The following is a 12,895-nucleotide window of genomic DNA, read 5'->3' on the forward strand; positions in this document are numbered from 1 at the left end:
ACATTTAAATGCTGGAGTGCTCTAACGATAGCCACTTGTGGTTTTCTAGCCAAATAAAAAGAAATCACACTATCACGCTTGAATTCCATCACAAATAACATTTTTTTCTGGAAAATTCACACTAAAATGCTTTTGTATGATTGTAAACAATATAATGGGCTATCACTGGAATAATTTTAACAGCTGTCGGACGAATGGCTTAGAAATGATAGGAGTCTAAAGTTGGTTGCAGTTTTTTCATCTCACCCTGTATAACCTTTCTAGGCTGAGGTTATAATGAAGTTTAAGTGTACAATATACTATTTAGTGGACGGATTCGGTAATTGGGTGTTATATTTTCCAGGCGAGTTTCAAGTGTTAAATCTGAAAATAAAAATTTTCGTTACAATTTTTGGCTTATATGGGAAAACCTAAACATGAAATACCAAATTTCAAAGCCATATTATCTTATTATTATCATGTGTACATCTACGCAACTCTTTCCGAAGGAAAATAAAATTCCTTGATATCCTTGTAAACCACCAACCGGCGACCGCATTCCAGCAATTATCACTTATTCCTAAAAGATACATGTCCAATTTGGCATCCTTCCATCCCATTATTTATGTTCTTCCAAAATTCTCATTATTTTTGCAAATTTATTCTTTGTCTCGAAAATCCACATACCCCGTAGACAAGAATCGGGGGGCAAAAACACCAAAAATCATAAGCCCTTTGTCAGTTGTCAGTCAGTCAGTCAGTCCGTCTTGGGTTGTCTGATGTGTGTGTGACACGTAATTTGCACAAGTAATTTGTCTGGTTTACGCAGACAAAGTTTAAAAGGGACTGGCTGATGGAAACTTTGAATCGGGTGACAAGTGGATACCAGTTTTTTTTATTATTATTTAAAGTTTAATATAAACTTTGTTTTGTTCATTTAAAGGTTCGGTGCGTTGCTGCGTACTTGTATTATTATTATTATCAAAGGCTTAAAAAGGAAGTATTTCGTTTTTAATACAGAAAGGATTTTAAACAAGAGTAAGTAGTATGAAATTTTGGCTAAACTCTTCAATTTTTTCGAATTTTTTTCCAGTGGTAGGTATTTTTACCCTGATCCCGGAAATCTATTTTTTTCTTGGGGGACGGACCCGGGACCCCAGATTTTTGATCCCAAATTCCGGGTTCAGGACCCTGACTAGACCCGGATCCAATTACCCGATATATACAATATAAGTATCTGTGGACAGCTTATGAAAATACCTATCCAACAAGTGACATGATGAGGTAAATGGTCATGTTTCGGAAGTTATAGTCAAATTATCGATTTATTGGACCCATATTTTTATAAAACCCCCAAAAAGTCCAAAATGGTCCCATTATGGGGGTCGACAAATTTGATGGCAATTTATAGCTGATACTCTCAACTTTCCAAAATGCTACAATTTGTGCTAATACCTTTACTGAGTCCAGAGATATTGGTCTTTCCATCCGCATAACCCGATTCTAACCAGTTCATTAAAATTATGTTTTTAATAAAAAAAAAGGTTTATTTCGCGTAGCCGTCGTTTGATTACATAGCACCGGCTGGCTTTTTACAAAAAGTGTCAAATTTAGAAAACTTTGGTTCGCGTTAGCCGGTGTGGGACATACCCAGAGGAGAAAATCCCAAGTCCCGGCCGAAGGCCGTCTATTTACAAAAAATGTCAAATTTAGAAAACTTTGGTTCGCGTTAGCCGGTGTAGGATATACCCAGAGGAGAAAATCTCAAGCCCCGGCCAAAGACCGGCTATTTACAAAAAGTGTCAAATTGAGAAAACTTTTGTAATTCCATCGACGGCTACGCGAAATAAACCTTTTTTATTTGCACAAATTGTAGCATTTAAGAAAGGTAAGAGTGTCAGCTATAATTCGGCATATTGCTGACCCCCATAATGGGCCCTTTTTGGATTTTTTTGGGGGTTTTATAAAAAATATGGGTCCAAAAAATCGATAATTTTACTATAACTTTCGAACCTTGACCAGGTAACTGGTAACTATATTGTCTATATCGGATAATTGGGTCCGGGTCCAGGCCGGGTCTAAAACCGGATCTGGGGTCCCGGGTCCGTACCAAAAAAAATAGTTCCCCGGAATCAGAGTAAAAATACCTACCTCTGGAAAAAAAATCGAAAAAATCGAAGAGTTTTTACTAAACTAGAGTTGTTCCGAAATTGTTATTGTATCTAGGATAACCTCAATCTATTGGCAAATGTGCATAATTAGTATACAAACAAGTTAAAAAGTGTCAGTACGGTGGACCAAGCTATTCCATATCATTTTGAATTTATAAAAATATAAGCAAAACTTCAAGAAAATCAGATATCTATTACAATTTTTTTTTTTTTTTGAGAATAATTGTTAATGATGATTTTAACCTTCTGTGGGGAGGTACGAGAATGTGTGAGCCGATAAATTTCATATTAAATTCCATATCTCTTGTTAAAAAATATTTAGATGGATCAAGTTTGAAAAGAACCAGCGAATTGTTTCGCAAGCTATGAGAGATATAAATATTGAAACTTGTGATTCTTTGTGGGAGAGCTACCAGAAGGGGGAAGGTCGATATATATCATCTTCACACCAGATCTTCCGTTAGTAAAAATATTGCGCATTTTATAAAAGTCATAAATATTCAAAAATTCGACCCCTTGTGGAAAAGATACTAGAAGTTGTTGTCCGATATATCCCATCTTCACACCTAATTTTTTCAAAATTTTGACCCGTTGGGTAGGAGGAACAAGGAGTAGTGGATCGATATCTTCCATCTTCACAACAGAGTTTGTGTTAATAGAAATACTGGGATGTGTGAAATTTTAGGACGCGTCGGGTGTTAATTTCGCGTTTTATGAGTTTCATGGATGTTTAAAATTTCGACCCTTTGTGGGGGAGGTACCAGAAGAAGTGGACCGATATATTCCATCTTTATACCAGACCTTGGGTTAATAAAAATATTGTGATCTGTGTAATTTGGAGACAATCGGACTCTTACATCATATTTCATATGAGTTATAGTTATTTAAAATTTTGAACCTTTGTGGGGGCGGTACTTGATTGAGTGAACCGATATTGTCCATTCTCGCACCAGACCTGGCACTGATGGAAATCTTAGAATTTGCAAAGTCGGAGCAAAATCGGATCAACTTTTCTCTTTCTGTGCAGTAAAATATTTTCTTTGAAAATTTCGAAATTTTGTGGGCAAGGTACCAGAAGAAGTGGATCGATATCGTTCGATCTAAGTTTGACAATAATATTACGATGTACCAAGTTTGATTCAAAAGGGATACTCCCTTCGAGAGTTATTGTGCGCACCATCCAGCCAGGCAGGCGGACGGACATCGCTAGATCGACTCCAAATGTCCTGAAACGGATTTGGCCCAAAGAGACCTAGGGTCTAAAACCGTTATTTCGACTTGGCACGTGTTGACCGTATTAAATGATATATATCCAAATTAGGTTCGGCCGGACCGAACTTTTTATACTCTCCACAATTTAGAAGGTAACTTATTAAAAAATATATCTGTAAATGCCGAATATTCGATGGATATGCGTAACTTTGGTCATTTGGAAAACACAATCTAAATTGCAAACAATTCTATAGAAAATGAAAATAGCGAATATCCAGAAGTGAAATTATCATACCAAAATGTTGACCTCCCTCGACAATTCTCTACTACAGTGGCTGGTATACTGTTTAATAGCGGCTTTAGGAAATCGTGGACCTATATAAACCATTTTCTGCCAAAGAAGTTAGAATACATTGTAAACTCTAAACTCCGAATTTCGAGCCAACCAGTAGAAACTGAGGCTAACATCTTTAAAATAACCAATATTCGAAGAAACACTTATATGGGGGCTATAGGGAAACGTAGACAATGTTCAGCCACAGGATGTAGGGTGATATTCCAAATTTTGAACTTGAATTTGTGACTAAAATCGTTGAAGCCCCAAATATCGGGAGGCGCTGTCACAGGGAAATTTGGATCTATGTAGACAATATTCTGCAACAGAACAAAACAACCAGTTACATATATTGTTAAATTTGTAGTGTAATCGATTGCTATCGATAATCTCACAATTAAACAACTGTTCTTTTAAAGTCAGATTATCATATGTTTTTGTACCCTATCCCACATAGTGGTAAGGGTATTATGTCTTTGTGCATTTGTTTTTACGTGGAGAAGGAAGCGAGATAAATCCATAGTTACTTCTGAGGATCTTTATAGAATGAGTCGATTTATGCATGTCAGAATCGATTTATACAAGTCAGTCCGTCCGTCCGTTCGTCAATGTATTCTTGTGAACAAAATGCAGGACGCATTTATTATCCGATTGAGATGAAAATTTCCAAACTATATTTGTTTAGCCCAAGGACGAACCCTATTGAAACTGGTGCAAATCGGTTCAAATTTAGATATAACTCCTATATATATCTTCAACCGATTTCGGGTTAATTGTGCATTATTTATAATAATTATGCATATATATCAGTCCAATTGACCTGCATTTTTGCACATCCGGCCGAATTCAGTCTAGAAGTACATCAAATTTGAAAATCGGTTCATATATAGCTATAGCTCCCATATTTATGTTTCATGCAATTAGGTCTTTAAATTCCTCACATGCGTAATATGCACTCCACAAGAACAATATTTGGTACCAGATATCAGATACAGATATACACTCCACAACAATGATATTTAATATTGGACATCAGGTACAGCTCGAAGATACCTCTGCCAAATTTGATCGAGATCGGTTCAGATTTTTATGTAGACGCAGGATATAAGGGATTTGGATTGGAGAAAGGAGGCATTCAAATAAAAACATGGTAAGAATGAAGAGGAGTTTATCGACTTTATTGGGTATTTGGCACCTACATGCATTGATGCAATTTTTTATATATTTTTATACCCTTCACCTTGGAAAGGAGGGTATATTAACTTTGTCATTCCGTTTGTAACATCCCTAAATATTCGTCGCAGTCCCCATAAAGTATATATATTCATAATCAGCATAAAATTCTAAGTCGATTTAACGATGTCCGTCTGTCTCTTGAAATTACGATACAGTCCACATTATTTAGCAGAACAATTTGTAATGTATTTTTTTTGTAAATTTGGTATATGTAGATCATAATGGGTTCTAGTTCCAGTGGTAGAACATTTTTAACGTACCTCCCGATTTTGGATATTTTCATGATTTTTGCCAAATCTTTCCACGGATTTGTGTAAAAATTGGTCATAATGGGATCTAGCTCCGGTGGCAGAACATTGAATATTTAAGTCCATGTTTTCCTATAGCCGCCACATAATTATACCCACTGATATTCGGTTTCTTGATAATCTTTGAATTTTTTTTCGAATTTGGCATTTAAGACTTGCAGTAGATAACAGTTCTTGTAGTGTAAAGTTGTGTAAATGGGTTCCCTTTTTGGTATCGCCCCCATATAATTGACTCAGTGGAACACACATGAATTAAGATACTTCTAAATAAAAATGTTTTCCTTGCCCAATGGTTCGGCTCGGCCGAACTTAATGTGTTTTTACTTGTTTTAATATAACCCTTATCGTAGACATATCATGCACCATTGAAGCTTTTTTGAAAAGTTATAGAAAAGAACGACGTCGGTGATTGAAAGCGCACTGAGATCACGAGTTGAAAAAGCAGGGCTGTGGAGTAAGAGATGTCTGGTCGAATTTGTTTTCATATCTTGCACAGTGGTTCGATATGCCAGCTGACTTTGGTTTTCTCCCTGAATAGTAGTTCTAATGCTCTGGTAAAGTAGTAAAGGGGAGGTTTATGAGATGTCGGCGACCTCAAGGTCTGTTGTTTTCTTCAATATTGCATTTAACAGTTACCCAACAAATTCGGAGAGTAGTGTGCAGATTTCCCATAGACGTTCTACACCGCAGGACTGCTTCGGAATTGATTGTAGAAGATTAAATAGCTTTAAGGACCGCTTGGCTATCCACACAAATATAATCCTGCATAGTTTTAATAAATTCTGCAGCATTAATGGTAGCAAAGATCTCTGCCTGAAAAAGACTTCACTTTCCATCCAATTTATAGGAGTAGGCCATTATTAGTTGCTCACAGAAGAATCAGTGTCTCATTTTTGTCAAACCGCATTATTGGAGATCCCTGTTGGGTTCATAAAGATTGAAGTTTAAATTAAGAGAAAGTGAAAAATTTTTTGTCTGATTGATAATTGAAAGATTTTGGAAAATTAAAACAACATGTATGCTCGGCCGGGCCGAACTTTAAATACCCACCACCATTTGGGACGAATTTGGCAATTCTCAAAAACAATAAAATCCGTTAAAAATTCTGTTAAAATCTTTAAAATACCGAATGTAGCTGTTACATTAGGGTCTATACAACGACATGGACCTGCATAGGTAACTAATGTCATAAGCCATTAAAATATTCAAATGCGAAAATTAAAAAAAAATCGGTGAATAATGTAGCTAAAATCATCAAAATACCGAATATCGGGAGGTACCCTTATATGGGAGCTATACGAAGGCGTGAACCTGCGTAGACAATTTTCTGTCATAGGTTGTAGTATTCATTTCAAACTTCAAATACTAAATTTGAAACAATTCCGGTGAATAATGTCGCTAAAATCAACAAAGAACCGAATATCGGGAGGTACAGTTATATGGGGGCTATATCAAAACGTGGATCTACACGGCCTATTTTCAATACCAAAAGTCCTGCAGATATAATATACATTTGAGTAAAATTTTATCAATCTATTTCAATTCGTTCAGAAACTAGAGTGATTTCCACAGACGGACGGATATCGCTAAACATCGACATCGAATTTTGTGCTGATCAATAATATATATACTTTCTGGGGTCTAAAATGTATATTTCGAGGTGTTACAAACTGAATGACAAACTCCATACCTTCCATATTATGGTGGAGGGTATAAAAATCTAAACTTGCGGATCATTCACTATCAGGTGCTTTGTGATACATGCCATAATGCATCAACAATAGTTTTAGCTTCTTTCTATCATAAAATGGAAAATTCCAAGCATATAATTATATGTTTTGACTCAATGCTACTTGAAACTTTTCTTCTATTTACTGCAATTTGGAAAGTTTCAAACTATATGCATATTAACAAAAACTACAAGTCATCTGGAGACTACTGCAGGACGCTTTCGAGGAATTTCACAAAATTCCTCCAGCAAGGTATGTCATCGCAGTCTAGTTCGGAATTTCCTTTAAGATTGTTCAAAAAATATAAGTGAAAGAAAGATTTTTTCTCTACTGTGCTTATTTTGAAATAAAAGAACTCAAAATGCAAATTCGCTCCATTGAAGATGTCCCGCTGCTCAGCACCAATTTGAGTATCATGAAATTTTGGTCATTTTTATTGGAGCACAATTGGCGTCGCTATTTCGCCTTGATTCCCTATCTTTTCATTAATACCACCCAATTTTTAGATGTCTACTTTAGTACGGAACCAATTGATGCGATTGTACGCAATGCTTACATTGCTGTACTATTTTTTAATACAATTTTGAGAGCTGTCCTATTGTGTGTTAATCGTTTCGAATATGAAGGTTTTATGGAAAAGATACGTCTATTGTATATTGAATTGATGGTAAGGAAGGGGCGGAGGAGGGAAATGTTGAATAATATGGAAATTTATGTATTGTTTTCTCTTTTGTAGAACTCTGAGGATCCAGCATTGAGGAAAATGCTACAGGAATGCACCGTAGCCTCAAGATTTATTTCGAAGGTTAATCTCTTGATGGGTTTTACATCATGTGTGGGTTTTAATATGTATCCACTATTTGCAACATCGAAAGGTTAGTATTTTTATCAATTTCAAATATTCCCTCTTTTCCCGGATAGTTTTTGAACATAAATTAACGGCAAGTTCTGTGCAGAGTCAGTGTGGGCTTTGTACGATGCTGGGCACATTGCGGAATCACATGCTTATCTTAGGGCAAACTGGGATGACTTGTCAAGGAGTAAAGACAATAACGGAGTACAACAGTGATTTCAGTTGTGCCAAAACTACTCTGGTTTATTAGGGCAGCTGTGGTTCTTAAGCTGCAATAGGCGGCGGAGATTTCTGTGTATGGTTTTCACTCTGTATTCCTCTATAACTTCAGTCCTGCTGATAGTCCTGCACATTTAGCGATAGCCTCATTTCCTCTGTCCATATGATTGTTGTTGTTGTAGCAGCTCATACTGCTGTGTTCGACTTCTAAGTCGAAAGGTTCTGCTTCTAAGTCAAGTCTCAAAAAGGATGCAACCTTAATGTGCTAGGTCCACAACGAAACTGGTGTTAGGTGAGTAGGATTGGCTGGGCAGCGAAATAGATGCAGCGTGTCATGTGGACCTGTGCCACAAGTTGGGCAGATGTTCTGCACATCGCTATCAATCCGGGCCCAATAGCAATTGAGGCGGCTACACCATCCGGATCTAAACTGCGCCTAAACTACTCGGCTTTGTCGGGGGCAGCTCTCGCTCTTCAGCTGCAATGGGATGGTCTCCTAGTATAGTATTCACTCTATATCCTTCCATGACTTCTGAGACCGCGATAGAGTGAATATTATTCAGTTCCGCTTGATAGGCCTGTTGATCTAGAGGCTCTCTCTCATACCTCTGTACCTCTCTCTCTCTAGATAATGAAGGTCTTTTCTCACGTGCCTGAGCGGAGGTTGCCTATCCACCAAATGGGAATTCAGATGGCTCTGTTTGTAGCACCCAAATGCTGTCAAATTTTATTATGTTGTTGCACCGGTAAGACCTTCGCCTCCTCACGTAGGAGGTCGACAGGTGTCATGAGGAGGCACCCTGTTGCGGTTCTGAGGGCAGCATTCTGGCAGGACTGAATATTTTTCCACTGCGTAGCACTAACTTTGGCGGACCATACCGGAGCCGCATAGTTTACCACAGACCGTCCTATCGCGTTGTAGGAGGTCAACAAGGTTTCCTTATTAGTTCCCCAAGTGCTGCCGGCCAAAGACTTGAGAACCTTGTTCCTACTTGTTCAAAACACATGTTCAAAATCTTCCATCCAAATTGTGGAGGTGTCTCCTATTAGTCTTGCCACAATCGAGTAGTCTGTGAACTGTCGTTTAAAATAACTCACGCAGCTTTTCGGATTTTTCACTCCTGCGCTGTTAAATGAGACAGACGTTCGACCATTATTTTTTCCTGGGTTCGAGAGTGATTTAGCAATAGCCCATAGTTTACTGGACCCGGTACTGATGTTAGAGCTCTTTAAATGTCCTAAACTTTTTACGTCAAAAGATAGTTTCCTAACTCTGGGATCAGCTGGGAAATGTGACCTTATCTCCGGTGTTCGACCTAAGGTGTATAACGAACGGCTGCAGCTTTAATAATGTTCCAGGAAAAAATTTCTGCTACCTGGACACCATATGGTGTTGGCAGTTGTCTGAAGCGGCAATTGGTGTATTTTTTGGACTCTTGCGTTTCTCATGGTTAAGAGAAGTGCAGCACCTAGAGTCTATGAAGTCGGGTAGTCTGCTGATGGCGACGATAATGAGGAAACGGTCTATGGTAATTTGATGTTTTTTGGGGTCTACATTGGCACAATAGGAAGCAATTTAGACCCTATTGCTGCACTCCTGTATTCGGTTAAAAGCCGAATTGAATTTGTAGTAGCCGGGTTGACGGCTCCTGATCGGAGAGTTTTTACTCCCATCAACATGGTGCATAGAACCGGCTATCGCGGAATTGCTCTCCAATTCTTGAAATAGTGGTTTCGTACAGTAAATATCAGACGATAGGTAGAAAGTCGAAGGGCTATAATGGTAAAGGAATCTGGAAATTAAATTATGAACATCCATGGAAGCATCAGTTCGAATTTTCTGATGATAGAGTAAACATACGACAATGGCGTATGAAGAATATCAGAGGTTGGCAAATAGGTTGGGAAAGAATCTTCCAACTCACAACTAGAAATCGCCAGGTTTTAATAGTATGACTGGAAGAACATAAGTATAAACCCGAAAGCGGAAATCTTGTGCTGAACTTGCATTCTGACAAAATATACATGTGAGCAAAATTTTAACCTCCCATATCAATTCGGTCGAACGATAGTGTGATTACAACAAAAAGACAGTCGGACAGACAGACAGACGGAAATCGTTAAGTCGTCTTAGAATTTCACACTGATCCAGGAGGGTATATTATGAATATTTCGAGAAGTTACAAATGGAATGACACACCATAAAATGGTGGAGGATATAATAATCAATGAAACCCGTTCATAAAGCAACGAAGTATTTGTCTTCCAGTCTTAAAGAATAAGTTCAATAGCTTTTCTGAAATTTAAGTATTCATGTAGATTTCGCCTTTTCCTTTTCCAGTTTTGCCATTTGGCATGTATGTTCCGGGCGTGGACAAATATGAATCACCCTACTATCAGATATGTTTTCTCTTTCAAATAATTATCACACCGGCAGGATGTTGCATGTATATACCATTTACAAATCTGATTGTGTCCTTCATACTCTTTGGCATTTTGATGTGTAAAGTTTTGCAACACAAGTTGAGAAATCTGAAGGATGTCAGTAGTGAAAAGGCGCGAACGGTTATTGTGTGGTGTATTAAATATCAGTTGCAGTTGATCAAGTAAGGTGAAGTGGAATATGTTGTAAGCGATTACTAATATTCCTCCTTCCTAGTTTTGTGGATACCATCAATGATTTGACAACCTTTACATTTTTGTTTGAATTTATGGCCTTTGGAGCGATGTTGTGTGCCATGCTCTTTTTGTTGATAATTGTGAGTTTTATTTAAGAAAATTAATTTCTAATAATTTTCAAATCTTTAAATTAATAATAGGTGGAAACGGTTGCTCAAATGTGCATTATCTGCATCTATATATTTATGATTTTTGCCCAGAGTGTGATCATGTATTACTTTGCAAATGAATTGTATGATCAAAGCTTGAAGGTGGCCATTGCAGCCTATGAAAGTAATTGGTTCGATTTTGATGTCTCCACTCAGAAGACCATTAAATTGTTTATATTGAGGGCCCAGAAGCCGTGTGCCGTAAGAATATTTTAGTATTATTATTATTCGTACCTTTATTATTTACTAAAGAAAATTATAACCATTCTTTTTTCAGATATTAGTTGGCAAGGTCTATCCCATGAATTTGGAAATGTTGCAGTCGCTTCTAAATGCCACATATTCCTATTTTACATTGCTCAAGAGGGTTTATGGTTAAATTTTTAAATACATATTAACATTTTATTTCTTGTCTCTATTAAATCGCACCTTAGAACGCACTTAGACTATAGAGTGCACCGCAAAAATAACACATATGTTTTATTTGGATTATTGGGAAAGTAAGTCGGAAATCCATGATATTGTAGTCAATCTATATACCTTAAAAAAAAAAAGAATGAGAAAGAAAATCGGAATTAGAATTTAGTCCAGTAGAACCTCGAAAACTGCCGTCGAAACCCTCAGGTTTGCTGAGAAAATTATATTGAATAGCTGTCAGCAATTATCTATACCTAAAAAAGTAAAAAAACATTCGGCCGGGCTTAACTTTTGATAACCTCCACCTTTGGGTAAAGACAACATTTTATATAAAAATATCTGAATTCAAACGTGTTCCACTTTAAATTTCAAATACCAGTAAGACCGTTTGGATAATGCTGTTAGACTTTTCAAAAAACCATAAAGTGGATGAGGCCGTTATATGGGGGCCATACTAAAACGGGAACCTCTATAGACAATTTTAATTTAATTTTTTTTTTTCAAGGATTTTCAACTACCATATCTTATTAAATACCAAATTTGTAACAATTTCGTGGGTAAATGTGACTAGGATTATCAAAATATCGAATATCGGTGGGTATCGTTATATGGACGCTATAGGAAAAAGTGCACTTAAATATTCAATGTTCTGCCACCGGTGCTAGAACCCATTATTATAAGCTATAAATACCAATTTTTAGACAAATCTGTGGGAGAATATGGCAAATTTCATCAAAATACTGAACATCTGGAGATACCATTATGTGAGGGCTATAGAAAAAGGTTTACCTATATATTATATGTTCCGCCACTGGGGCTAGAACCCATAGCGAACTACATATACCTATTTTTGGTCAAATCCGTGAAAAATTGTGGCAAAAATTATCAAAATACCGAATATCGGGAGTTTCCGTTATATGGGAGCTATACAAAACGTTGACCTATACATACAACTATAACCCACTATGATCTACATATATCAATTTTTAACCAAATCGGTGAATCACCAAAATACCGAATATTGGGAGCAGCCATTATATGGGGCTATACCAAAACGTGGGCCTATGTAAACTATGTTCCACCACAGGAGCTAGAACCCATTGCGAACTACAAATACCAACTTTAAAAAAAAATCCGTGAAAAAATGTGGCAAGAATCACCAAAATACCAAATATCGGGATGAACTGATATATCTTTCGTTATATTTCATTTTTATTTTCAATACCATCCATCCTGGACATTATACAAATTGTTTTGCCTAATTTTGAAGCTCTACGTCAAATAACAAGGGCTGCATCGAGATTTCAACAGACAAACAGACGGACATCGTTAAATCGACTTAGAATTTTATGCTGATTACGAATATACTTTATAAGGTCTACGACGAATATTCAGGGATGTTACAAACTGAATGACAAAGATAATATACCCTCCTTTTCCAGCTGGTGGGTATAAAAATAGGAAAATATTTGAAATGGGTTCAGATTTAGATATAGCTCCCATATATATTTTCGGCCGATTTCGTTTATTTGATGCACCAAACACGATACGTATGACCGATTCCAATGTAATTCGAAATGAGTGACGGAATTTAAACGAACATACATT

At 36.9% G+C, this 12,895-nt stretch overlaps 1 protein-coding gene across 1 annotated transcript; it reads left to right on the forward strand.

The window, feature by feature from the left end:
- Positions 1–7,225: 7,225 nt before the first annotated feature.
- Positions 7,226–11,337, forward strand: LOC101891460 (odorant receptor 30a). Its single transcript, XM_005181843.3, has 6 exons — positions 7,226–7,637; positions 7,707–7,845; positions 10,384–10,648; positions 10,702–10,801; positions 10,862–11,071; positions 11,148–11,337. Exons 1-6 carry the CDS (start codon positions 7,332–7,334, stop codon positions 11,247–11,249), a joined length of 1,122 nt encoding a protein of 373 aa, XP_005181900.1. The 5' UTR covers positions 7,226–7,331; the 3' UTR covers positions 11,250–11,337.
- The last annotated feature ends 1,558 nt before the right edge of the window (positions 11,338–12,895 follow it).

The sequence above is a fragment of the Musca domestica genome, unplaced genomic scaffold (assembly GCF_030504385.1).
Source record: "Musca domestica strain aabys unplaced genomic scaffold, Musca_domestica.polishedcontigs.V.1.1 507, whole genome shotgun sequence".
Lineage (NCBI taxonomy): Eukaryota > Metazoa > Arthropoda > Insecta > Diptera > Muscidae > Musca > Musca domestica.

Bases quoted from the DNA above. Each gene is read 5' to 3' on its own strand.
- LOC101891460 (XM_005181843.3), top strand. From the start codon at position 7,332: ATGCAAATTCGCTCCATTGAAGATGTCCCGCTGCTCAGCACCAATTTG. The intron at 7,638-7,706 runs GTAAGGAAGGGG...TCTCTTTTGTAG, and splicing joins TATTGTATATTGAATTGATG to AACTCTGAGGATCCAGCATT. The intron at 11,072-11,147 runs GTAAGAATATTT...TTCTTTTTTCAG, and splicing joins GGGCCCAGAAGCCGTGTGCC to ATATTAGTTGGCAAGGTCTA.